The 24,766-nt window shown below is 49.2% G+C and overlaps 12 protein-coding genes across 12 annotated transcripts; 4 read left to right on the forward strand and 8 right to left on the reverse strand.

The window, feature by feature from the left end:
• Positions 1-58: 58 nt before the first annotated feature.
• On the reverse strand, positions 59-5,235 carry EDB91DRAFT_1042587 (uncharacterized protein; the record flags this gene model as incomplete). The annotated part of the gene is made up of 6 exons (XM_041313007.1): positions 59-1,090; positions 1,146-3,035; positions 3,071-4,219; positions 4,266-4,396; positions 4,449-4,865; positions 4,911-5,235. 6 exons carry the CDS (start codon positions 5,233-5,235, stop codon positions 59-61), a joined length of 4,944 nt encoding a protein of 1,647 aa, XP_041183741.1.
• Positions 5,236-5,408: 173 nt separating this feature from the next.
• Positions 5,409-6,210, reverse strand: EDB91DRAFT_1042947 (breast carcinoma amplified sequence 2; the record flags this gene model as incomplete). The annotated part of the gene is made up of 4 exons (XM_041313029.1): positions 5,409-5,555; positions 5,605-5,758; positions 5,808-5,980; positions 6,028-6,210. The coding sequence occupies 4 exons, from the start codon at positions 6,208-6,210 to the stop codon at positions 5,409-5,411; spliced, it is 657 nt and encodes a 218-aa protein (XP_041183742.1).
• Positions 6,211-6,257: 47 nt separating this feature from the next.
• Positions 6,258-7,422, forward strand: EDB91DRAFT_1096914 (NADH or F420H2 dehydrogenase). The gene is made up of 6 exons (XM_041317023.1): positions 6,258-6,428; positions 6,479-6,929; positions 6,982-7,004; positions 7,055-7,095; positions 7,148-7,224; positions 7,278-7,422. The coding sequence occupies exons 1-6, from the start codon at positions 6,311-6,313 to the stop codon at positions 7,390-7,392; spliced, it is 825 nt and encodes a 274-aa protein (XP_041183743.1). The 5' UTR covers positions 6,258-6,310; the 3' UTR covers positions 7,393-7,422.
• On the reverse strand, positions 7,423-8,975 carry EDB91DRAFT_1342751 (maintenance of telomere capping protein 1). The gene is made up of 4 exons (XM_041325761.1): positions 8,388-8,975; positions 8,180-8,337; positions 7,993-8,127; positions 7,423-7,940 (listed from the first exon to the last, which is right to left on the reverse strand). Exons 1-4 carry the CDS (start codon positions 8,929-8,931, stop codon positions 7,512-7,514), a joined length of 1,266 nt encoding a protein of 421 aa, XP_041183744.1. The 5' UTR covers positions 8,932-8,975; the 3' UTR covers positions 7,423-7,511.
• Positions 8,976-9,001: 26 nt separating this feature from the next.
• On the forward strand, positions 9,002-10,054 carry EDB91DRAFT_268613 (uncharacterized protein). Its single transcript, XM_041326652.1, has 8 exons — positions 9,002-9,080; positions 9,127-9,167; positions 9,218-9,232; positions 9,278-9,306; positions 9,363-9,487; positions 9,536-9,627; positions 9,675-9,969; positions 10,022-10,054. The coding sequence occupies exons 1-7, from the start codon at positions 9,038-9,040 to the stop codon at positions 9,852-9,854; spliced, it is 525 nt and encodes a 174-aa protein (XP_041183745.1). The 5' UTR covers positions 9,002-9,037; the 3' UTR covers positions 9,855-9,969; positions 10,022-10,054.
• Positions 10,055-10,645: 591 nt separating this feature from the next.
• EDB91DRAFT_1214314 (uncharacterized protein) lies at positions 10,646-13,012 on the forward strand. Its single transcript, XM_041320795.1, has 9 exons — positions 10,646-10,818; positions 10,871-10,960; positions 11,017-11,031; positions 11,084-11,161; positions 11,216-11,516; positions 11,565-12,189; positions 12,238-12,412; positions 12,465-12,801; positions 12,850-13,012. Exons 1-9 carry the CDS (start codon positions 10,682-10,684, stop codon positions 12,907-12,909), a joined length of 1,818 nt encoding a protein of 605 aa, XP_041183746.1. The 5' UTR covers positions 10,646-10,681; the 3' UTR covers positions 12,910-13,012.
• A 3-nt stretch (positions 13,013-13,015) lies between these two features.
• EDB91DRAFT_268770 (Tim17/Tim22/Tim23/Pmp24 family-domain-containing protein) lies at positions 13,016-14,004 on the forward strand. Its single transcript, XM_041326653.1, has 3 exons — positions 13,016-13,232; positions 13,288-13,489; positions 13,550-14,004. The coding sequence occupies exons 1-3, from the start codon at positions 13,087-13,089 to the stop codon at positions 13,832-13,834; spliced, it is 633 nt and encodes a 210-aa protein (XP_041183747.1). The 5' UTR covers positions 13,016-13,086; the 3' UTR covers positions 13,835-14,004.
• On the reverse strand, positions 13,938-15,013 carry EDB91DRAFT_1042289 (uncharacterized protein; the record flags this gene model as incomplete). Its single annotated transcript, XM_041312987.1, has 4 exons — positions 13,938-14,006; positions 14,062-14,159; positions 14,221-14,844; positions 14,899-15,013. 4 exons carry the CDS (start codon positions 15,011-15,013, stop codon positions 13,938-13,940), a joined length of 906 nt encoding a protein of 301 aa, XP_041183748.1.
• Positions 15,014-15,407: 394 nt separating this feature from the next.
• EDB91DRAFT_1042143 (small GTPase superfamily) lies at positions 15,408-16,273 on the reverse strand (the record flags this gene model as incomplete). Its single annotated transcript, XM_041312977.1, has 5 exons — positions 15,408-15,777; positions 15,830-15,863; positions 15,913-16,006; positions 16,137-16,154; positions 16,208-16,273. 5 exons carry the CDS (start codon positions 16,271-16,273, stop codon positions 15,408-15,410), a joined length of 582 nt encoding a protein of 193 aa, XP_041183749.1.
• Positions 16,274-18,521: 2,248 nt separating this feature from the next.
• On the reverse strand, positions 18,522-20,949 carry EDB91DRAFT_1077062 (uncharacterized protein; the record flags this gene model as incomplete). Its single annotated transcript, XM_041314910.1, has 10 exons — positions 18,522-18,814; positions 18,897-18,939; positions 19,195-19,326; positions 19,546-19,615; positions 19,737-19,752; positions 19,782-19,810; positions 20,392-20,461; positions 20,569-20,606; positions 20,655-20,698; positions 20,803-20,949. 10 exons carry the CDS (start codon positions 20,947-20,949, stop codon positions 18,522-18,524), a joined length of 882 nt encoding a protein of 293 aa, XP_041183750.1.
• Positions 20,950-21,082: 133 nt separating this feature from the next.
• EDB91DRAFT_1096940 (uncharacterized protein) lies at positions 21,083-22,131 on the reverse strand. The gene is made up of 2 exons (XM_041317024.1): positions 21,919-22,131; positions 21,083-21,861 (listed from the first exon to the last, which is right to left on the reverse strand). The coding sequence occupies exons 1-2, from the start codon at positions 21,920-21,922 to the stop codon at positions 21,569-21,571; spliced, it is 297 nt and encodes a 98-aa protein (XP_041183751.1). The 5' UTR covers positions 21,923-22,131; the 3' UTR covers positions 21,083-21,568.
• A 1,314-nt stretch (positions 22,132-23,445) lies between these two features.
• EDB91DRAFT_268873 (Yippee/Mis18) lies at positions 23,446-24,348 on the reverse strand. The gene is made up of 4 exons (XM_041326654.1): positions 24,039-24,348; positions 23,937-23,980; positions 23,774-23,882; positions 23,446-23,708 (listed from the first exon to the last, which is right to left on the reverse strand). Exons 1-4 carry the CDS (start codon positions 24,135-24,137, stop codon positions 23,628-23,630), a joined length of 333 nt encoding a protein of 110 aa, XP_041183752.1. The 5' UTR covers positions 24,138-24,348; the 3' UTR covers positions 23,446-23,627.
• Between the last annotated feature and the right edge of the window lie 418 nt (positions 24,349-24,766).

Raw genomic sequence — 24,766 nt, forward strand, 5'->3', positions numbered from 1 at the left:
AACATATAATAACATGTCAAAGAAGCATCAATATATCGTGAAGTAACAAGGACACCTATCACCATGATGGTCGTCCGTATGGTAGAGGTTGTGCAGGACTATACATAGCAGCGTGTGAAGGCTGAGGAGCAGAATGGTGCTGCATCGGTGACATCCCAGGCATACCATCAGGACGCCCTTGTCCACGGCCAGCAGCAACAGCCATGTAGGGTTGAGGGCCATGAGCCATCATGGGAAGTGCGTGCATCATCACAGGACTTCCGGCATACATTGAATGAGTTCCATGCGAAGGAGTCGCTGGATGTAATATAGGACTCATCACTGGCATATTGCGAGGACGGGCAGCTCCGTTCACCTGTGGCGACTGTGTGCCGTGTGGCATAGGAGGTCCATACATCGACGGAACCCCATTTGGTGAAGGGTATGCCATCAGCTGCGTAGGGTATGGCGAAGATACAGGCCTCACTGCACCAGAGTGGCTTTGGGATGGCTGGAGGGGCACCCATATCGGCTGGCCGCCACTAAACATGGGTGAATGTCCGTTGACAGGTACACGCGGAGCGGGACTTGGCACTACAGGTGGATACACGAGTGTGGGACTAGGCGAGTGGGCCATCATCGGCGAGTAGGGATATGGCGGCCGGACCCCTATGCTTGGTGGGTGAACAGCACCATACGGATAATTTGAAGGACGACTGATGGGTCCGGCTGCGGATGAAGACGGCAACGTACTACTGCTCCTCGTGGCGGTATTCGATGAAGTAGGTACCTGCTGGAATGCGCGAGTGACGTCATGAAGCGACATTTTGGATGGAACGTTTGCTGCTGAAGTAGGAGGGGGAGTTTCTCCATCTTCAGATTTGACGTCTTGCAAGGTGAACGGTAGAGCAGTGAGATCATCCGCGATACCCTCGAGGGAGTTTATTGCATGCGCTGGAGCCTTGTCAGAGGGCTGCGACCATACAGCTTTTAGATGCTCGGGGTCCGGTGCTCTCGCCGGAGATTCCTTTGCAGACGAAAAGCTTAAAGGAGATTTCGTCCATGGCGTGCTGTACGACGCAGACCCTGGGGTGGTGAGGTTTCTGTCAACCTGTATACCCATAAGCCACGAAAGAAAAGTTGAAAGATACAGCGAAAAAACCGACCGGTTCATCTGAGCTCTTAGAATCAAGCTGCGTCGAAACAACAAGCCTCGGTGAGCCCGTGTCTTTTCCAAGGCCATTCATGACGCGACTGATTGGTACCGCTTCCATGGTAGGGAAACTTTTGTCAGGTGAGTCTACAGCCGAAGAGAACAGAGCGCTTGGCGGATCATTTTCTGGAGACGGTGGCACTTCATCCAGTTCACTGAAGACGGTGAAGGTCACCGAGCTCTTCAACTCTTGAGCTGCTTCAGACGGGGGCGGGCGATAGAATGCAACCGCAGAACCCACTGGCATCTTTGGTTGTGCTCTAGGACGTTGTGTAACGGCTTCCGCTTTGGTGACACATGGCAATACGCTTTGGGCAGCAGGGACAACTTCTGGTGGGTCAGGAGCAGGCGAGCAACTGATCGTGTCCAGAGCACTATCGTTGACGGCATTTGGGCTGGCTTCCGGAATAGATGGATAGACAACAACCTTTCTCCAGGACGGAAGGTCATCGACCTTCGACCGCCCGAGTGACGAACCTGGCCTTGTCGATCCGGAAGGGATGTTGACCTTGGGCCCCAACGGATTTGCGAAAGAATACGAACGGTAGTGCCGTGCTTGAGGAAGGAGCACGCGAAACCTAGGTTTGCTCTTGGGAAACTGAAAGTCCCTGAAGAGTATATCATTCAAGGAAAAGTCTCTCTTCATGCCTTCAACTGGTGGATCCCAGGACATTATATCCCATCGAACCTGCGAACCGGTCTTCAAGAAACGAGCTTGCCGCTTAGGAAGAGGATCCAAAGGACGCGACTGGCTGGGTAGGTGCACCACCAAGTTTAGTTGAGGTGAACAAGGTGGGTCGCAGCCTGTGACATCGAAGACTTCGCGTTCTTCCCCAAATTCGACGCGACGCTGCCTGAGTGCAGGAGGCAGCCATTTAGGCCCACTTGAATAAGCCCGACCATTAGCATTGCCCTGGGATTGGGTGACATCTGTGTCAGGCGATGTATCCGCAGTCTCCTTGCTGGGTTGTTTTACAGATTCCGTCGCTTGCATATCATCCAGAGCCCCTTTGATGCGAGAAATCACATCGTTGAGAGCAGACATCGGCGCCTCGCGGTAAAACGGGCGAGTTAGGCGTTGTGGAGATGTGGGCAACGTTGTTTGGTTAGACGAATATGTGGTTGAGCCATCCGCAATAGAGGAACACTTCGAAGGAGATATATGTGCCATCGCCTCGCGTAACGATTCCGGACTCGCAGGGTTCACCGGAGCATCCCGCAGTGGTTTGTCCGCAGTCTCCTTTGCAACTTCTTGGTTCGTCAACGCAGATGGAACTAAAACCTCGCGGAAATGCTGAAGGGGGGCTTTGCGGCGCCAAGCACCTGGAGACTGTGGGCGAGGGGGAAGCGTCTGAAGCTGCGAATCTTCAAAGAAGTCACTTGCGACTGGCCGAGGCGGGTGGGACGACCTTTCAGTACTTTTGTGTTGTACCTCAGATTGCGAAGCCGCTGGGGCACCAACTAATTTACCCAGATCACAAAAGTCCACCACTTCAAGATCCTCATCTGCAGAGACGGAGATAAACTCTTCTATTCCCTGGAGTAACGGCGCAGGCACACTGGGTTGTACATGTGTCTCTTGAGGCGCTGGCGGTGATGATGGAGGTGGAGCTTTGCTTCTCCATGAATCCGTTTTTGAGGGATCATGGGGTTGCTCAGCACCAGAAGCCACAATCGACCTCGGAATCAGCGGCTGTCTGGCAGATGCTCTCAAAGATGGCGGTCGCCCCATTGGCCTGACAAACGTTGGACGTTGTGCCGTGGCATCAAGCTGCAGTGTTTTCTGGGAAGGAGATTTAACTGCTTCAACAGCCTCCTGGATCAGTTTCACGGCCTCCGCTTCCTATAGGTGAAGTGAGCTATGTGGATGTCAAGTACGTGACAAAGTCTCACTTGAGCATTCTTCTTGTCCTCGTTTGCCTTGAGTTTCTCCTCCATTGCAGCTGCCTTCTGTCGAGCACGTTCTTTCTCTTTCTCCCGCTCCTCTTCTTCCACTTGTCGTCGCTGTTTTGCACGCTCAGCTGAGATGTGCATGGCGGTCTTGTGAACATCTTCGATGCTCAGCGAAGGAGCCGCGAATGGGGTAGGAAGTTCCGATGTGACAGACACGATCGACAATAAGGGTGATTGAGCAACTACGCTACCCCCTTGAGTTGTTGAGGTGGTGGGCGACTCAAAATGTTGTTGAGAAGCGGACTGAGGTTGATGCGGATCTCTCGAAAAAAGCCTGCCAGGCGGGCCAGTCGAAATATGTGGTGGCAACTGACGAATGGTATCATGCTTCAACGATGACGGCAATGGTGGAGGGCCCATGTTCGACAAGCGACGAACTCTGCCATCAAGCCCCATTTCACGCTTCTCGACAGGAGAAATGGACGGAAGCCCTTCCCAATTTGGCGGCCCATTCATTAAGGGAGAGGGTAAACCATCCCGATCACGAGGTCTGCCGTAAGGTGCATGGGAAGCGGGACCGTTTCTCATTGTGCGCGAAGGTAGTGAGCGATCATAACCACCACCAGGTTTTTGGAGCAATTGCACAGGCGACCGCAAAGGTCCATCCCGTCCGATTCGCGTGTCCACTGGAGGTGGAATATGCTCCATATGAGAACCTCTCCTGGGCGCTGAACCACTAGGGAAATGACGAGTAAGTGGGTGAGAACTGTATGGCTCGAGTCTGTTTGAACGTTCATTGAAGAGAACCCTTGAACCTTCCGAAGGTGAGAAGCTAGGATGCGAAGACGCCGGGGACATTGACGGATGTCGAGGAGCACGGGGTAGTTCCTTGTGCGCAAAGGATGGAGAAGGCCTTGATCGTGGCCATCTCCGGTCATAGTCGTCTGCGAAACGATCTGCTTTGCTAACATGGGTTCTGCCGTCGTCGACTGGCTCTGGGTGGGGCTCGAGAGTATCCGTAGCAGGAGGAGACGGTGCATTTTGAGCACCGGCTTCAGCTGGTGATATCTTATACTGTCTTCCGTCGCCAAATTCAATGACTCCATCCAGAAAATTATCGTCATCTTCCTCCATCTGCAAAATGTCAGATAATGCATAGAAATAGTGAATTGATGCGGACCTCGTCCCAGTGATGGGTGTTCGGATCAAGATGAACACCTCGGAATGCATCCGCCTCTTCTAGCGTTACGGTTTTTGAATGAGGAGCATCAGAGAGCTTCTGTGATTCAGGGATTTTGGGTGAAGGTCGGCCTAAAGAAGGCAGATCAATCTACGAACTGGACCTGCAAAATGGATGACATACCTTGAGCAACTTCGGCAGCAGTAGGAAAGTCTGAGGGACCTGCACTATCCGGGAAGAGGGCTGGTGCAACAACCTTCGGATGTCCCCAAGCGGGTTTAGACGCGGCGTCCTTCTTTGCCGTGGCGGACGAAGTCGATGCGATAGCTCGTGGTTGTGGCTGAATGACTTTGCCAGCGACGGGGAGCTGTGGGGCAGCTGGAATTGGAACCGAGGCTGGTGCAGCGGTAGCAGCAGGCGGAAGGGGGTGCGGAGGGGGTGCATTTGATGAAGTTGACGGTGTTGAAGATACTGGGGGTGTTGCGGATGATGGGCGCGACCAACCTGAACCTGTGGTGGTCGATAAAACAGGCGCTGCTGTGAGTTTGGTGGTCACGAGTCGCGAATGCGAGCTTGATGGTGGAGCGACGGGTCGGGCAGCTACAAAACGTTAAAATTGTTATAAAGATACAGCATTGAACGTACGAGCAGGACTACCAGACTTGACGACAGGTGCGTGGCTCGATGACGTGGTAGCAGACCCTGAGGAAGACGAGTTCTTCTGTAAGAACTTCTTGTTGATATTTGAAGCAACAAATTTCTTAGGATGAGGAGCAGCAAAGGATGAATCTGGAGCTAGAGGAGTACGAGAAGTTGCAGATGAGTTTGTAGGTGAAATCAAGGGAGGTGAACTTGAAGTCTTGACTTGTACTTGTACTGAAAGTTCCTCAGAGGAACTCAATACATTAACAAGTTCTTCTCCTGCATGATTCTGAGTAAACCCCGAGTTTGAGTTGTCGATATTGGCCATATACGCGTCCCCAGACGCCCGATAGTTAGTTGAGATTGTGGCAAGAGCCGAGAAGCAAGTACAAGCAAAAATAAACGACAAGAGACTAGAGTGTTGTCGCAAGCGGGAAGGCGGTGCAACGTTGGGCGGAGGTAGCCTATTCGGGTTTATAATAATAATACAGCAACGTTCAACTACATGCTAGCAAGCTCAGCCTCCTTTTTATTCAATCGGTCTACTTCTGCATCAAGTGCGACATTCGCCATCTCAATCTGAAGGATACTCGATATCAACTCTGTCCACTTTTTCTCCAATGATGTCAACTGGTTTCCAATTCGAGTCTAGAAGCAAGTATGAATTAATTGCTCTACTGATCAACACGAAACATACCTGAGAGTTCTTGCGTTCTCGGTTAATGTCTGTCGTACGCTGCTTCAATTCCTCGAGCACCCCTTCTGCCTGCTTGGCTGTCGCTTCTAATAAGTAATTATGAACTCGCCAAGCATTAGGTCCATATGTCTGCAACAGAGCGAGATTCGTGTGCCTTTGAGAGAATGTTAATAATCTCGTGCTCAAGATAGCTAAAAACCTACCGAATACGCTGGTGCTCTAGCTGAGCTTGAGCATTCTTCAAAGCTTGCTGCCATTCATCATCGGTGCCTGGAGTGGACGTCGGTGCCGGAAGTTGATATCTTATGGTGTCCAAAGGTTTTAAAGGCTGATGAGACTCGACCCGCGCAAGCTCATCAGCAAGCCAAGGTTTATCCTACGCAATATCTGCATCGTGTCCATGAACCATTAAACTTGACATACCTTGAAAAGCTCTAGTGGAGGGGGAACGCGAGGGTGCAGAGTCTGCGGTGGTTTTGGTTCGCGTGCTAGCTCCCGTTCGACTTTTTCCTTCAAAAAAGGGTCTCGCTCGAGATCATTGTCGTAATAAGGTAACGAGTCGAATATTTCTGTTCTATGAGGAGCGTCGTCGATGAGTGAAGCCATGGTCAATCGATGTCGGCGTCGGCGCATGCATTCGGATCGGAGTGTGAATTTATCGTTGCTCTACTCGTCTGAACCCGCTGAACAGCAGCCAGCGGCAATCATGTCCTTCCGTGCGGGTCTGAGGGTCACAAATTTACTTAAAAGCTCGTCTGCAAGACCAGCGAGGACCGTTGGCGTCTCTTTGACGCGTAATATCCAGTCCTCGCCGTCGCAGAGAGGTAAGTTAGGCATGTCCTAATCGCCGATGACTGTCCTGACAACCCTCTAGCTTCCGTGTCCCCATTCACTGAGCCTACCTCGCCAAATCCCACCGCGACCAAGTATGCTGAGACAACCGAGTCGCTGCACACATACGGGTCATACCTTATGCAATGTCTCCCCAAATTCGTGCAGCAGTTCTCCGTGTTAAAGGATGAGCTCACTTTGCACATCTCTCCGTCTGGCGTCGTCCCAGTCTTGACTTTCCTTCGAGATCATTCCCAGTGTCAGTTCAAGAGCGTCGTGGACATCACTGCTGTCGACTTTCCAGAACGAGAGAAACGCTTCGAGGTTGTCTACAACTTGTTGAGCATCAAGCATGCAGGAAGGATCCGTGTCAAGACCTACGCTAACGAAGCGGACCCTGTGCCCAGCAGTGTTCCTGTCTTCAGTGGAGCAGACTGGTATGAACGGGAGACGTGGGACATGTTTGGCGTCTTCTTCACCGGTCACCCCGACCTGTAAGTCGCGTTCTATATCCCTACGGATCTTCATATTGACCTTTGTTTTCAGGCGTCGCATACTGACGGACTATGGTAAGTCTTCTTAAATGTGATAGCTCGTGCTTGTCATAGATTTTGTTTAGGTTTCGAGGGCCATCCCCTCCGAAAGGACTTCCCGTTGTCGGTGCGTAGCTACACTACAGACCACTAATCGCAGCCATTGAAATAGCGTTTAGGGCTACACCGAGGTACGCTACGACGAAGAGAGGAAACGCGTCGTCTACGAGCCTCTGCAATTGACGCAGGCATTCCGGTCAGCCAAGAATCGTATTTTGACCTCCGTGCGTTTTACTAACCAAAATGCAGCAACTTCGAGTCTCTGTCTCCCTGGGAACAAGTAGGGCAAGGGACAGAGCCCATCAGGCCCGCAGAGCTCAAGCCCGTTCCTCCACCTCAATCTGAGCAGCCTCCAAAGAAGTAGATGTTAATACGTTATTGATTGGTATACATATACAACATTCCTATCCTCTGAGTGCAATCATGGTGAGTTGTAAGGCAATACAAGATCAGGTGCGGCGACAGCGTGAGTGGCGAAGCACATCAAGGGGAAGATTCAGAGGGCATATCTTCAGGCGCTGTGGGTTCGGCTGCCTTCTTGCCCCATCCCATCCGTGCGACGATGTAGTCCTGCCCAATCACTTCGATGCCCACCCGCAGAGATTCAGCTACAAGATCTTCCACCCAGTCGTAATCATCCCAGATCTGCAACCAACTACCAGGCACGGCCTGTGTTATAGTTGTGTGCACCAACTTATGTCCAGGATCAGACAGATGTAACAGGAACTGGAGGTTTGATTGCTCGGGCGCTTCTGTAGAATCCTCTGAAGCGTTGGCGGGCTGAGGAAGGGTGAAGGAAGTGAGGAATGGCTGAATGCGGAGGTAGACAGAGGAGTAGGTGACAGGGTTCTGAGCAGATGACTCTTTGGGTGGTACCTTGGAATTGTTCTTGATGAATTCATCTAGGTTTGCCTTCGCGAAAATGTCAACCGCACGTGCGCATGTCTTGGCTTTGGATACTTACCTGAGCGAGCTTGAGAGCAGCGTCGTATCCGTCCACTGAATTGAAATCCCGAACTGTGTTTGCTCCAGATTCCTTGGGTTTTGACTCGTCGCCTCGGTTGATGATTAAATCACCACCCTCGACTTGCTCCATGACCTACGCAATATCATATAAGACTTCAGCACGGTGATATACAATATATTCATACCCTAGCGAGTGACCGATAGACAAGCGATTCGACACCGTCATATCCTTTCATATCATGACTGAGCCATACTTGAATGACTTCGTGCTCAGATATCGGAGGAGCAACGACATTCAAAATGTCCGTCAACGTAGACAGTCCGACTCTCTTGAAATCTTGTCCTAGAGGACACGAATTAACTTTGAGATCAACTCGTCACGCACGGACGAACCAAGTTTGTCGAGCTGCGCTGTCTTTGCATACTCTAGTACTCCTTCCCCCAATTTACTAATGTGTTCATTCTTGGGAAGGTTCTTGACCTGCTCATCCACTACAGACCTGGCTTGTTGATAAGCGGTAGATGCACTGGTCCATACGCTGCTCCATCCCCAATTACTTGAAGAAGAAGCCGGTCCAGACTGAGCTTCAGCCTTGGCAGTAGGAACCGATCCACTCGACGATGGTTCTGGCTTTGCTACGAGCGAAGAGGTTGATGAGGATAGATGAGCGCCGACTTTAACTCGCTCGGTGCTCTTCCTGAGTGACGGGGTACCAGGGCGCGAAACGTGTCGTTCGATATGGGATGTCGTGGAGCGGGTTGGCTCTGAGCTCTTCTGCGTTATCTCGTCAATGAAAGCGAGAACATCCGCTGGATCTCCTGCGCTGCCAGTAGTAGAAACGGGTCCGCGCGTGGTTCCCGCGACTGGATTGAAGGAGTCTAGGTCATCGAGAAATTGAAGGGCCTCTTCCTGCTTTGATTTTGATTTTGAGGCCATGGTCGTTGGAGTGGGACCCCAGACTTGGAAGGCGTATTAGTATGCCACGGCGCTTACGTCGAATTCATCAAATCAACTTGTCCGCATTTGTTCACAATCCCTTTGTATGGGTCGCAAGAAGAAAGTCGAGCAGGAGGTATACCACGTCGGTGCGGATCATATCTATTCATCGTTACCACTATTGACGCGCCATAGAGGTCATCACCAAGGCTCGCGTCAGTGAAGAGGGCGACTGGGTAAGCACTATCATCGCACTTCAATAACCATCTGATGACCGTCGATCCAGGAATATTATGTCAAAGTAGGTTTCGACCCTCGTTTCTTTGCGTTCCCTAATGATTCATAGTGGGCAGGCTATGATTCCGATTCAGACACGTCAGATACATTTCCCTTTCATCGATCATAAGCTCATTCTCTAACGCGTTATGCAGCTGGGAGCCCCAACAGAACGTGAAGCAGTGTGACCGGCTACTGAACAGCTTTTGGAAACATATAGGTACTGACGATGATGATTACTCTGTAGGATACGAGATCGCGGCGAAGGACTCTTGGATACGTGAGATTCGCCTCACCTTGGCTTGTGGCTCATCTGACTTTTATAAAGAGCAAGAGAAGGATTTCTTTGCTGCACAGTTCTCAGAAGAAACAAAGCGCAAAGGTGAAAAGATCAAGAAGCCTACTATAACTATCAAGCAGGCGAGTTGGCCCTATCAAACTCGATATCGTCTAACACGTCATAATAGGAGAAAGCGAAGGCTCCAGAGCCAAAGAAAGTCGAGAGCGATGATGATAGCTCAGAAGAATCCGATATTCCTCTTAAGCAGGCTTCTCCGGTAGTGAAGTCATTCGCCTCGCGAGGTAAAAGGCGCAAAGCACTCGTCAGTTCAGATGTATGCCATCCTTTGTTTATTATCGTGATTTAAAGCTTATATGACACTAGTCGGACTCTGATTCATCAGATGGTCGCCCATTGAAACAACGGCGGAAACAGACTAGCTCTATCTTGCAGTCCCGGAGCAATACAGCAGACAAGGTTCCGTAATAATTCCTCTTTTCTTTTCTTTTCATTCCAACCCATTACTTTCCCCAGGAACCCTCGTCAACAGCTGCGCTCTCCAAGACATCGGCCGAGCAACCGTCTCGTGCCCTACCACCACCACCAAGGCCATCAACGGCTTCTTCCGTACCACCTCCGAATGTACCTCGCCCACCCAAAGTACAGCCCATCCGAACTCACCAAGATCAAAAGGCCAATCCTCTTGTAAAGCCGATGGGCCTTCCCTCGCAAGCGGTTCAATCCGGTAGTGCTCTAACGACGAAGCACCGTATAGCAGCGGGATCAGGTTCTTCTGCAGCAACCAAGCCAAAACCGCTGCAGACAAATCCGAAACTTCTAACCAATTTGTCATTCAAGAAAAAACCTCTTGAAGCAAAAGAGCCTTCGTCCGCAACTGACCTGTCCTTCAAGCAGAAGCCCTTTGAGACAGAGCCTTCATCAGCGAGTGATGTGCGAGCGTCCGGTACTTCCACAGCAACAGGTGTGGAGTCTGGTACTTCCACCACGACGGTTTTTGAGACTGGTCCTTCCACTACAATGGGTGTTGGGTCGGATCCTTCCACTACAATCGGTGTTGAATCTGGTCCATCCACCGCCAAGGGTGGTGGTCCTTCCACTACAATCGGTGGTCTTTCCACTACAATCGGTGTTGAGTCTGGTCCATCCACCGCCAAGGGTGGTCCTTCCACTACGATGGGTGTGGAGCCTGGTCGTTCCGTGGTACAAAAGCAGACAGTCGAGGAACCATCTGCCATTGCATCACCCCCCTGGGAAGACGATACAATTATGATTGAGGCAAATGACAACCCTCCCCCTCCACCCAAGCCCGTGTAAGTGCGCAAGTGCATTATCAAGTACATATTCATCTGATAGCCTTTTTAGTATTCAGCACCAGCTTGCGAAGCCAGTTCCCCCTAAGCGGGCCTCCGAAATCGCTGCAGAAGCGTTTCTTGGAAGTCTCAACATGCCAGGGTATGTATGCTACGCACATCGCTCACATTTGTTCGTACTCATGACATGCATTCTAGTCTCAATAGCCCTCTGTGCGTTCTATTTCTCCGCCTTTATTCATCAGATACTCATGTCAACATTCAGGGAGCCTTCGGTCAGTGATAGCCCCCAGGAACTTACTTCCTTCCGACCAAAACCTTTGAAAGCTTCTGCAATGCCAAAGTTCGTGGTGTCCCTACTCCTGAATGTGATGTTTTTTTTCTGACTTTGCGATAGGATTCCTAAGAAGTGGAAATGGGAGGGCGAATTATTTGTTGGCTTTGCTAAGAATCAAGCAGAAAAAATATGCGACGTGACGATCAAGGACGCAACTGATTCGCGCGACGGTGCTCGCATGAGCTTCATGATGACGCAAACCGATTCCATTCGCGTACAAAAATTCTACAATGTCACAGATCTCACACCGGTTCTTCGCTCCTGCGGAGAACCTCAGCAATTTGCCAGACTGGAAGCCTCCGAAAACCAAGATAGTGGAGCACTGCATGGACTGTTTCGTCGCATGTCACTTCAGCGACAGGTGGGTGCTTGTTCTTCTGATAATCGACCATGCTGACAGATGGCAAAGGTGGCCATTCTCCCGCTATCGCTGGATGGCGCAGAACTTGCTTTGCTCTTCATATTCAGCCCGACGCTAGATGCCCTTTGCAAGTTTTTCAGCGTACCAGACCATCTACGGCAGGATTCGAAGAACACCCATGCTTTGGTAGCCTTGTTGCCATGGCTCGTATCATCTGCAAAATACAGCAAAGGAACCACGCGTACTCCGGTGAATGAAACTATACAACAGCTATCAACCCCTAGCGGTTCACCGAAGGACGGCCGCCGTCGCATACCGAAAGAGTTTATGGCTATGGAACTGCTTGCCTTTCCACAAGAACTCTATGATTTCATGAAATTCCCGAACAGAACGTATTGTATCTGGTCCTTCCCGGCCGACGGAACAGCCTCGCACCCTGGCCTTGAGACTCGACAACTTAAACACGTACTAGACAAGACTCGTGCTGTGTCAGTGAGCCTTGACGCAGAAGCCCGTGTGATATTCATACATGTCGGTGCCCTCGAGACTTTTTACAAGCATTCTACGTTGGTCACCAAGCGCCGCGACACACCCGAAGTTCGCTTTTTCACCTATGGCACTCATGAGTCTGTTCCATCCACCAGGTGGGGCATTCGCGAGGTTCTCCCTTTGGGTGAGTACTTTCAAAACCTGGTGATAGTGTTACTGAGAATCTTCAAAGGCGGTATTGTCACCTTCACGCCTTTGGCTATCGCTGAAGATCCCTACGGATGTCACGGTTTGATGCGTCAAATCTCACAGCATCCTCTCTGGGAATGTTACCTGATGCCTTCCATCGTGGGTTTGAGCCATGCCTTAGCGTGCGGCAAGGACACGCCAGTGCCAGAAATTCTGAGGTCAGTATGGTGCCCCTGTACAGCGATCCGCCAACTGAGGTGGTTTCCACAGCATGGAGTCGTGCCTTCTTCCCATCCTAGACCTGGGGGATGCAGGCAGCGTCGCTGTCATGCAATCGCCTGGCAAAGACAGTGACGCCTGGATTGTAGACACCCTCGAGAAGCAAGGATTGGAAGTAGAGGAGATGCTCCGAGAGTGTATTCAAACCTCGATCGCGCGCTTCGCTCACTGCAGCGAATCTGACGTGCTGGTTGAAGCAGACCGAGAGATTTCTCAGGATCTCCTCAATATGGAGTTGCAACCTACTTTCATGGACAATTACAGGCGGTTCGTGATTATCAGAGCCGCATCGGAGGAAACTCGCCGCCTCCCTGAAGACGGATCGGGAGTATGTCTTGATTTTTTGATCATTGGTGTCTGCTGACTTGGCATGTAGCTCGAGTGGAGTTCAATATCGAAGTTCCAATTCTTGGATGATTTCTTCCCTGGATTTTAGTCATGTCGATACTAATGTACCATAGAATAGCTACTGTACATAGTCAGTGTGAAATGCGCTACAACAAGCGCCGGTTTACTAATACATGTGATTGTACATTCGGTCCGTAGGTGTTCCACCCAAGTTCCACCTTTTATTAAGAATACTCGTCAATGCCTCTCTAGCTGGAATACAACCATGTCCAGCATCAATCAATGGCTGTCAGACCCCCGCTTGCATGACTACCTTGCCATCGTAAAAGGTGCACGCAATGGCTTCGTGTACGGAGTCAAGGTCAGATTCCCTCATGCGCTGATTATGGCCATTCTTTTTGGTCGAGGAGAGTACGTCTTTCTATTCACTCAGAGTTGATTTCACTGCTAGACTGCTGTCCTGCAGTTGGAAATCTCGCCTTCTTGTGATATATAAGACAACGAAGCAGCACGCCTTCAACTTAGCAAAGTTTGTTTCGCTCTACAAGATACTGTTGCTACTTCAAAGGAAGGCCAACGGGGGGAAGGAGCGCAACGCAGATACATTTGTTGCAGGCTTGTTGGGAGGATACGTGGTCTTCGGCGATAGATCAGCTGTGAACGAGCAGGTACTTCGAATGCGTTCCTGCTCGTCCCTGTTCCCGCTTACATTGTTGCCTTCCGTTTAGATAGTTCTCTACGTGGTATCCCGAGTCATCGCTTCCTTCATGCCCCGCGCTGGTACTGCGTATTCGAAAGCACCTGCAGGCGCGTCTGGATCTGCGGTCAGACCTATCCCGCCGGACCCACGCTATTTCTCCGTCTTCGCGGCGCTATCATGGGGTGCTGTCATGTGGCTATTCCAGCACCGTGGGGAGGCTATTCAACCTGGCATGTTCAACTCGATGACATATCTTTATCGTGACTCCGAAGTGTGGAGAGACCTCAGGACATTGTTATGGCATAATACATAGTATAGAGAGGCTATAGATGTTAACGCGTTAATGGCGAGTGCATATCTCCTTGCACATGCGCATGGCCTCTTACAAACGACCACGTCATCTAGATATCCTGTTATTAGATTGCACCGAGCCAGTAATCTTGCGGTACATAATCTACCGTCATTGCAACCTTCCGACATTTATACTGCATTTAAAAGTCAAAATTGCCGCATGTGATAAGCTGTTCCTCTCGATCTTACCTGAAGCATTTCCACGGCGGCTGTCAAAGCTTTGCGACACGGAGGGCAAGACGAAAGCTGGCCAGCTAATTCATGCATCTCCCCTGCTATATCAGTAGCTGTATTCCATTCGTCAGTAAGTGAGATTAAGATGCGCACAGGCGCACACGTTTTGCACACCTGCTTCGATTTGGGTGGCCAGGTACACCCGCTTCTGTTCCCAGAGCTGAGTTGCGTACTGCGCGTGCGAAGGACAAGCGCCGTATCCGTGCGGGAAAATGTCCTCATTCAGCAGGATGTCTCGCAGTCTAAATTTCCGATATTCATGGAGCCTCAGAAGCTCGTGATATGCGGTGACAGTGGGAATAATTTGTATATCCTCTTTGGTGTATGATGATAATGGAGGATGGAGGAGGTGAGCGCTTGCTTCTGCCGCAATCTTCGGCAAATTATGTGCTGTGGCATATGCGTAAACCGGGAGCGGGTTTGTTGAAGCGTTGGCTTGCACGTGCAATTGCAGTGAATAGACAATTGTTTCCGGGAGTCCATACTTATCAGCAAGATGAAGCATGAATGGAAGAACGGGAAATGGGATCACTGAGTCCGTGTCCGGTCTGAAGCGAGGTCTCGTTCCTTCCGAGTTCTCCATCGCGGGAGGGGCAGGGGGGTGTTGAATAAGGCGGAACAAAGTTGCTAAAGCATGCTCTGTTTCATCCAAGTCGAGAACTGCCTCCTGGGACCCAAGCTGGTCCTTTTTATCACCCACCAATTCCAACCCTTGGTCACAGCATGCAAACATGTCCCCTTCAAGCTATAGATCAACTCCGAGTAAACGGTGAAAGATGGACTTCTACGTACGAAATACCTCACAGGTTTCAATGGCATGGCGGCTCACTTGAAACGCTATGCCATCGGGCAGTGAGCGCACGTGGAGCTTTGTGTCTAAACAGCTGGGGATTTTTTCGCTAAACATGAATATCCTTCACCCCTGACTCTGTCCTTTATTATAGTGCAGCGCGTATCAATGTAACGTTTGCACCATCGTGTCTGGTGACGTACGGACACGCGTATGAGTAGTATTACCTTGCGGCGCAGTGGGAATGTTTGGCTACCGCATTTCCGTAGTTCAGGAACGACAGTTCCTGTGAGTCTGTACCAGAAGATTGCCTGTGCATTGCAAAATACATCGCGGACTAGATCGCGTAAGTCACAGCGTGAGGAGTGAGACGTGTGATATCCTAGCTAGAAAGAAACCCATGAGAGCTCGAAAGCGAGCGAGAAGAACAAAGCAAAATGGTGGAGGTATCATCAAACAGAGGTAAAGGGAGTATGAAATCTAAGTCGCCAATAACCCGAGAAGATGTCCTTTACATAACCACGCATTTGACAGGTTTCTTGCCGTCCTTTGGTGGCCTGTCGCCCTGTTTCCCCCCTGGACCACCTGACTCTAACCGTTTCGTCTGCCGTAGGGCACGTACTAGGTTGGTGAATAGGAGCTCGACATTATATGCTGTTCTGGCTGAGGTTTCCATAAATTCACAGCCAAATGACCGGGCGAGTGCAATGCCTTCCTCACGCGAGACTTCACGCTCGTATGTCTTGTCGCATTTGTTGCCGACCAACATGAAGATAGGTTTTTGGCGCTTGACTTTGAGCATCGACTGTCTGAAAACATCCAGCCGTTCAAACGTTGACCGAGATGCGATCGAGTAGACCAAAATAAACCCCTGGCCTTCCCTAAAGTTGCGAGAGATTGAGTATAATTCGAAAGAGCGTGGACATTACGTACCGAACCCATTGATCACGCAAAGTGGCGTACTCCTCTGCATGGACTCATGAGAGAGATGTAAAGGTCTAATGATTATTACTCACCCTGGCCAGCAGTATCAATGACTTCGACGAAGCACATCTTGTTATCCACAATTAGCTGCTTCCTATAAGCGTCTTCTATTGTCGGGTCATAAGTCTGCAGGTAGCCATGAGTCAATGGAAGGGAGGCGGTGTATAAGAACACATACCTCTAGATAACGTCATGGGAGGGACGATTCAGATCATTAGATTACAATAGAAGGCTGACGCTAGTTGGACTTACCAACGAAACAGTTAAGGGTAAACTACGAGGAAACATGAGGTCGGGATGGTGAAGAATAATGAAGTCGGGACTCACCTGAACGGCCAAAGCAGTTTTACCTACACCACCATCACCAAGCACAGCAACCCTCCAGCTATCCATAGCTAAAATGATTTGATTAGGAACGATATTGGGATTGGAAGCAAGCGAAGAAGGATACCTTGAGTATGATGAAAAGAAGGGAGGGACAAGTCTGTTGTCAGAGTTAGTTACTGGTATCGAAAGAGGGCACAGGGGATGTATGTACCTTGAGAAGCCGAAAATGGAGTTGAAAGCCGGAGAAAGTGAGTATATAGGGATACCTTAAGAGATGATGAGGTTGCGAGTAAGACAGTTTAGAATTGAGATGATGCTAAGGGAAGAATTGGTCGTGCAGATCGTATAGGGTCGTAAAGAAAGGCACGGAAATGGCCTTGAGACTGAGAAGAAAGGAGTAGTAGCGCGGAAAGAAAGAAACGGCGTTGATTGAAAGCTGGTTTGGCGGGCTCCTTACAAGTATTTCAGTGTATTACAACCTTGGTCAACCCCTCCAATTATTTCCCTCAAAATATATATTTATTAAAATATAGTTATTAAAATTATATAAGTTTTGTCATCACCGCCCGTAATCTATCCACCTTTGTTTGCATCCACGGCTGTCCCCTTCCTCGGAAATCTCCACCATTGGACCTAATGTTCTTAATTCGAATGTCCCCTTAAAATCTCCAAGCAGTGTCCAAGAGGACAAGTCCTAATTAATCCCTGCGTCATTTTTGGCTAGTCATACAATGAATTAGGCATTTTATTCACCTCCTTATCTTCGGTTGGCTTGCACTCCTCCAAGTATGTTTTGTAATAAACTAACATTTCCCAATGTAGTATCGAGTTTGGCTGCGGTGACTGAGCATATAGATCAACTACTCAGATAAACAGTTTGGTGTGATCCGGTTCGCTGGTACATTAAGTCGTCCACTCTCAAAACCTCTTGGAGATAACCCAATATACTTCAGGGCGACACTTGTATCCTTCGGCCGCGGCTCCGAGATTCTCTCGTCCGGTCATCATCTGAGCTCCGGACACATCCAAGTCTGGAGGTATTGCAGTGGAGTTCAACCTATCCCTCAGGAAGTTCCTCTGACACGGCGAACTCCAGGTTTGGCATCGACGTGAGGTATCTCATTGAATCGATCGAAGCATGATCCATTATAATTCATCGCAGGATCAGCGCTTGGCACTCATCTCCCGTCATGATTTATGGGTTTCACACTGTTACATAGGCCATCTGGGCCTCAGACTTGCTTGACTTCTCTGAACCAAAAATATTGGGAGATCAATTCGGACTAGAATATTCAGGGCCATCTTTGTCCCATCGCTGTGCACTCAGATGTTCCAACTTGATCTGCGAGGCTCACAGCGTTAAGGGACGCCATCAGATAGCTATAAAACTGGACAACCCCTTGTAACTTCCCGCGACGATTAACAGACAAATCTAAGCCATGTCTGAAAAGTGACTTAACCGAACAGCCGAGCTCAATCGGGAAGGTAGGCGCTCGAGGGAGATTCCAAACTATACTCATTGACGATTTACATACATATATATATATTGCCTATAATCTACTGAGGTTGAAGTTCTTGTGCAGTATAATATACATCCACAGGAGATAAGCACTATCTGTAGTGATCCCGTTCTCAGTACAGAAGAGGCCGCCAGTCCACGAGTTGTTTATGCCGTCCTTAGCTCTTCCAAAGCCTCACGTTGCTACATCGTGGAGTTTACGAGAACAACGACGATCACGCCACCACCACGTTGTAATGTGACGTATCGACATTCCATCATATCCTCCACAGCGCATTTGCAGGTACGGGGCGCAGAGCAAGCTGTGCCCAGTATTTGTCTCCAAGTCTAAGTGACAGAGCCACGGGTGTATGGTAAGAGAGCACTGATTAATGAATGCCCTGGTCCGTTTTCCTTCCGTTGCAGAATCATTATCTGGTCGACGAACGCTTCCCACCTAAGCCACGTAACTCGGACGTGATTACAATGTTGTCACGACACGATACCCCGGGTCAACTGACTAGTGGTGACGGATCAAGTGCTAGTACTAAAGCATGTTCCTCCCGAGTCCCGAACAGTCACTTGCTTGAATTCGTCAAGGCATGAACTTTAAACACGAATATGTTTCGGGACCTCAAAATGAGTACGTATATCAGATAATCATAAGAAAGAGTAAGATACATTCGTCTTCATTCGTACATGAGAATACTTTAATTGACATTGACATTCACTGCATGCTCGAGCCACCAACGAGGATCGACACTGGGTTGTACAGATAAAGCCCGTTTTATAAAAAGTTCGACAGGTTGACATCGGCTAATTTGCGGAGATATTATTTGTATACAGGAGTGTACAATCTTCCACAGTCGTCCACTCCTGGAGCAGGCGACAGCCTGTTTCTGCATGGCCGCCATTCACTCCACGGAGTTCTTGAGTGAAGTCAACCCTAGTCAACCCCGTACCCCAATTCTCACTAGAAAGCGGCGAATCGTACGGGTCATCGATATTCTTATCCCAGCGCTTGAGTTGTGCTTCTGACGTGTGATTACCGGTCGAGGGTGAGGAACCGAGTCTGATTTGCTTTGATGTCGCATTGCTGATACCAGGTACTGCATATTCAGGAACAGCGAGGCTGAATGTATAGACTTGATATTGGCATGGCGCATTGGTCCTAGAGTGGTCCAACCTAACCTAGCCTGACTCGGAGGTGATTCCAAGTGGCTTTCTGCAAGGACTAACCGACGAATGTAATGTTACATCTGAAACAGTGAGTTAGCCGAATAGTCACACTGAATTTTTGGGGTACTGCAGTGGCACTCGTCAAAACCTCGCCGTCGTTACTTCGTAATCCAGCTCATCCGTTCTACAGATGCCGAATTCCATTCACACTGCACTAAATTGTGTCTGATTCGGAGTGACTCTGACCCCGGCTGCACAGGGTTGGGCACGTTAGGACTCAGCGCGGGGATTGAGGAGTTCCTCAACTTACGAGAGTTCCACACGTCTGTCTCCTCAACTTGTGAGCCAGGCTCGAGTGCCCAGAACCAAGATCCGCGCCTCGGCCAACAGGAACTGAGGGCTGGCCACTAATCACCACTCGACCTTGCCAGCAGCCAGCCTTCTAGATCGACATTCCCAAATCCAAATTCATTTGCGAGTGGGAAGTAAGAATAACAATGCTGCCCTCCTGTCCGATTGGATCGCGTTTTCCCCGAATTTTCTACTGATTATCAAAGTTAGGTTTTCAATTTTTTTTTGGTCGTAGTTTGTAAACCAAGGGTGGGAATTATTTGGATCTGTGGAAGAAAGAAGGTAATGATTGGCGCACAAACATACGCACTGTGGTTCGAAAGACGGGTGAGGAAACTAGCGCTTCGGAAGTTCTTTTCCGATCACTTCTTTGGAAGAAACTGTAACGACACGCCTTCTATGCGTGTCTATGGAGTAAAATGTGAAATGAGCACCGAAGTTGGTCAGATTCAGACTCGACTGGATCAACTTTCAAACTTGTTCAAATGGGGAACATCGTACCTTACTAGAGCTAGGCCTAGAGCGCCTGGCAAATAAGCTACTTACCATGAATCATGATGCGTGCCCTATGGTACCTGTGTATTTGTTCGGAGTACGACAACCAATTCTCGATATGATAAGATGTTGTTGTACTCATCCCTGCGAAAATGAAGAGCGTAAGTGAACATTCAGACGCAGTCAACTGGCCACTGCAGCACTGATAGGAAGATTGCAAAAGTGATTGCATAGGTGTGAACAAAGCCACAACTTCACCTCCAGGCGCTCCATTCATTACGTTGCGACAAACACCCGTCTCGGAACAATTGGCATCAACTCAGCACTTACTAGTCATGTGGATTGAGAGCGGGGAAATTTGGTAAGACAATTCAGTCGAAATTCGGGTCCTCTTCGGTTGAGTATATGGGCGGCGAAATTTTTAGCAGAACTAGAGCAGAACAATAAGCAGGACGGAATGGGTGAACATGAAACCTGATTCGTTCTTTCCGCCAGCAGTTATCTATCGAATTTTGATGGATGACGAATATAGCGTCAGCAGCACAAGATGTAGAGATTGCCAATGGCTGCACACTCGTAGTTCGGAGGTAGGACAATTTCCGAGGTCGAACAGAACCTAGTCTCCCCTAGCCAGACCAATCGAAGGAAGATTAAGCAGTACGTTAGGACGGAATTGGCGGGCGTGAATCCCGATTCGCTCTCCCCGCCTGGGAGCAGCGTCCATTCGAAATCTGATATGGCGTCAGCAGGGCAAGATATAGAAGTCGACAATAGCTGTGTACTCGTAGTTCAGAGGTAACCAGTATGCCGAACCATGTCATAGGTGAGGCGTACGTACTCCAGTAAGGTGCTGGATGGCCGCAGATCGGGTCGGCGCTGGTAAGCAAAAGCCACTTAGCAACATCTGTATCGCCGACTACTTACCGTAGCCATTCTTTCTCCCCGAGCAGCCATCTTTGGTACGTTGTCTAGCCAAACGGGTGCACTGGGAATGTGGGGGCCCGTCAAACGATGCCCAAATCTCCTTCTGGTCGCCGAAGAGCGCTGGTCTCGTTCACGAAAGTCGACGAACCTTGTGGTGGACTGGCGTCTGGAAGAAGGGGGTTTCGTAATATCCGGACTGATATGATACAATAACGACCTTCATTTCCGTACACGAGCTTTCTTGCAAAGTCCATGTATGCCTCGGAGTGGTATCTTCATGAGGGGCTCCTTGCATAATGTGTGTTGGTTCTTCCGAGGATTGAAGGCATAATCAAGGACTTCCTTCTATTATGGTCTGGCTAGGGGAGACTAGATTGAACGGTCAGCTCGCATCACGTGTCAAAAGAAGGAAAAGTTACTTACCGCTTTACCAACGAGACGCTTCCTTACGGTAAGCCATGGCAGAGCAGAAGTCAGATATATATGCACAGATGACGAAGAGAATTTTTTTCTTCAAAAAATGCCTTCTTAAGAAGCTACTGCAGTTCGCCTGATGGCTGGGAAAGAGCTGAAGTACTGCAGCCTTTGCAAAGATATGACAAACAACTAATTTCCCGTTGTGACAAGGTACGTGTAGGTGAACAGGCTGAAGTACGTGTGGAATGTAGCAAAGTACGCGTCGTGATGAAGCCGAGTGGCTGAATGAAAATAATGCGTGAAAGCAGCCAATGTATGCTAGTGGGCAGTATGGAATGAGTTATATACCCAGATAAAAACCGTCGAATAAAGAGAAGTCACCGATCATACAACACTGGGGAAGAGGGTTTGGGGTTATATGCCGAACGGCGGTTAATCTATGCCTCCGGTGTACTCCCATGGGTCTACTGTAAGAGTAGCGGGTGTATCCTGCCAGCTCAATCCTGTCTGCTGAGCTCTCCTTGCGTCAAGTCAAGTACAAAAACGGTCTTGGAATTCTTTGGTGGCTCTATGAACTTGACAGGTTTTTTTGATGAGCGGGACGCGTTGTTTTGTGATATTGAACCAAATGGTCGTAGAGGGCGAGAGTGGGGGAATGATGGTCTCATGGGCAATGCTCTCGACGGGCCGGGGGAGGAGTTCAGTGACGATGCAACGAGGGGTGAAGAAACGTAAGGCATTGGAGATGATGTTCTAAGGGCAGGGTGCACTGCAGACATGGTCATTTTAGCTGAGACACACTTATATGAGTTTACAGCTATGTATAGTGGTCGTGGCTTGAACATACCCATTATGTTGGAGAGCGCGGGTGAAAATTGACCGAGAACCTTAGGATAGGCGAGTGGGGGTAGTCGTAAAGGTAGTCGATGTCGAAACGGTATTATAGGAGTTGGTGAATGGTGAAAGACCGTTAAGACGTCGCGTCGTAGACGTGGCTATCGTTTGCTAGTATTTATATATACGTGGTTACAATCCTCTGGGGTGGATGCAAGAAATCTAGTGCTAGCCGATGACATACGTTGGGGTTGCCTAAATCCGTTCGATTACTAAATCTGGCCCCTTACACGCGTGACGTAGTTACACGAATACAACTCATGCTTTTTAGGCTGCTTGTATACATGCTACAGCGCATGAATGCGTTGTATGTTGCCTCTATAGTCACGACGATCTACAAGATACTCGACAGTACGGTGTAGTCTGACCCCAAAGGCGCTAAGACATCTCAAACGCCCATCTATCGCCGTGACAGCTTTTCATTGGTGGGTAAGGCTTAGTTCATTCACATGCAGCCTCCCGGCGGCACAATCGTTTTTACACTCGTGGCTAGCTTCCTACAGGAAACATGCCTGTATGTTTTTCCCTTACTAGCGTAGCATGAAGGATTTGCTCACTTTCCGCATTACCGCTGTAAGGAGTAGCCTGAGCCTCAATGACGTTCCCAGTCATTACGCACCTTCAAGTTGGAGCCAAAGTTGATGTCCGCATTTTCATGTCCGCGTAATGTGTATGACATCAGGCCGATGCTTGCATGTCAGCCATTATTAATATTGTTGGCCCTACACCCTTACCCTATAACTAGTGACACATGTGCACTGGTTGATACTGGTCTGCAAACGATACGCTATCGGGTGCTACTTGCCTAATCCTTGCCGCTCGATTCCTGAATGTACCGCCTGGAACTCCGTTATTAATTATTTCATGACGCCGCATTTACGGAACACTGGGGAATGTTCGCTAGTACCAAGTATTAGGAGGTAGAATCCCAAAGCCGGCCAATCATTCAGCTGGTAGAAGTGCCCCTGGTACGAGGACTCGCACGCGTGCTTTAGCTAGGAAACGACTGTAATTCTGCCATTATCGATCTATGTATTGATATTAATGTGAAATATATTTTAGCGATATCGGACACACTCCTGATAACGAGTGATGCGGGATTGGAAAATTTGTGTCGTGAACAGAGTATGCCCTGTTCACATTGAAAAAAATTAAGGGCGAGACTAAATAAAGATGCAATGAGATAGTAAGTACAGAATAAATTTGGGAGGAGATTGAAGGAGACAAAGCGGCGCAGAATACATATGTCGGAGTCCTGTGACTGCGGATATCATGGGATGGGACATAATGCCAAGACATAAGATGGCACTGTAGGAGATACACAGTGGGAGTTGCGTGGCGCGTGCCTCGTGCAGAAGAAGATCGGAATGTGATGGCTGAAGCAAGATGATGACTGATGGTGCAAATGCCTCCGCCAACGCTTCTACATCTGCCGCATCTGCATCTGCAAAGTCCCCTTCTTACATATGTAACGGTTAAAGTAACAAATGACAGTCATGAATGAGTTTCGAAGATGGAAATGCTGTTGACAAGTGATATGACCCGGACGATCAACGAGCGGCCAAGAAATGATGATGTGGTGCGCTGTGTGGTCGTTGTAATCGTGAGTCGCGTCAAGTCGTGTGGTAACCCTGGTTGATAGGGAACACGAGGCATTTCGGGCTACTGGACATCGACGAGGAGGTTTCGTTCGAGTATATATTTGCCCTCCTTGTATTGCTGCGATGTTTCATAGGCACGGTCCTTGAATAACAAAAGAAAGAAATGAGGCGAATTATGCATTGAAATTTCTACAGATCATGACGTACGTATTTCCAGCCAAGAACAGTGGCACATTTGACGCAGTAGATGTCTCGAACAGTGTGGTTTCCAGTGGTCATTTGGCGGTCATTGGGTTCGCCTTCTACGACATTAACACTGGGATCGGATCAGTGAGATGAGCATGGACATTAGTACCAACTCAGGGCTCACACGCCGTCGAAGAGATATGCACGGCCATGCTGGCCATTGAATGCCTAACAAAGCCCGTATTAGCACTAGAGTTGGAGACTCAGAATGAGAGTCGTAACGTACTCGTGAGATCATAGAATGGATCGTTGCAAGATGTGTCTTGCACTTGGAGCAGCCATAAATGCGCTCGCCGGCGAGATAGCGACGGTACTTCATCCCCATTTCGTCTGGTGTTTTAGCTTATAAGTGAAACAAACTAGTATGAAATTGGAGACGAGTATCACTTGGATATCGAAAACGAATAGAAATATGACTGTCCTTTATACTAAGGACGTGTGAAGAGAAGTTAGAGGAAAGTGCAGGAAAGACTCGGAGTGATGGTGACATTAGACATACTGGTTGCGCCCAGTTGATCCCCTTTACGCACCTAATCGAGCTGATACCTTTCCCACCGGCCCCTCAGTGGCCTAGCCCCCCAATATATGTAGTTTCCCTTTCCAGTTTCCCTTCGTCAGCCTGCTATGCTGGTTTTTTATACAATAAATACTCTGAAACGCGGCCATCTCTAGTAAGTCACTACTCTACTGAACACTTGCAGGGCAAATCTTGAAACTTGAAGATTAGATCCGTTTCGGCGCACCTGTGCACGGCCGTGCGCGACCCACGGATTTCTGTTATCGAACGATTACTGTGAGTCTGTGTAAGAACGACTTATCATTGTCTCTAAATGCGCATTAACGCCAAGGATGCCTATCACCACCAGGTATCATAATTTAGCGTGCGCCTCGGAGAGCTTGCTTGTGACGTGGCATGTCATATTTATGAGGTCGCATGCCTTGTGTTATCCATGG

The sequence above is a fragment of the Suillus paluster genome, assembly GCF_016628075.1.
Source record: "Suillus paluster strain FC165 chromosome Unknown EDB91scaffold_2, whole genome shotgun sequence".
In the NCBI taxonomy this organism is placed as follows: Eukaryota; Fungi; Basidiomycota; class Agaricomycetes; order Boletales; family Suillaceae; genus Suillus; species Suillus paluster.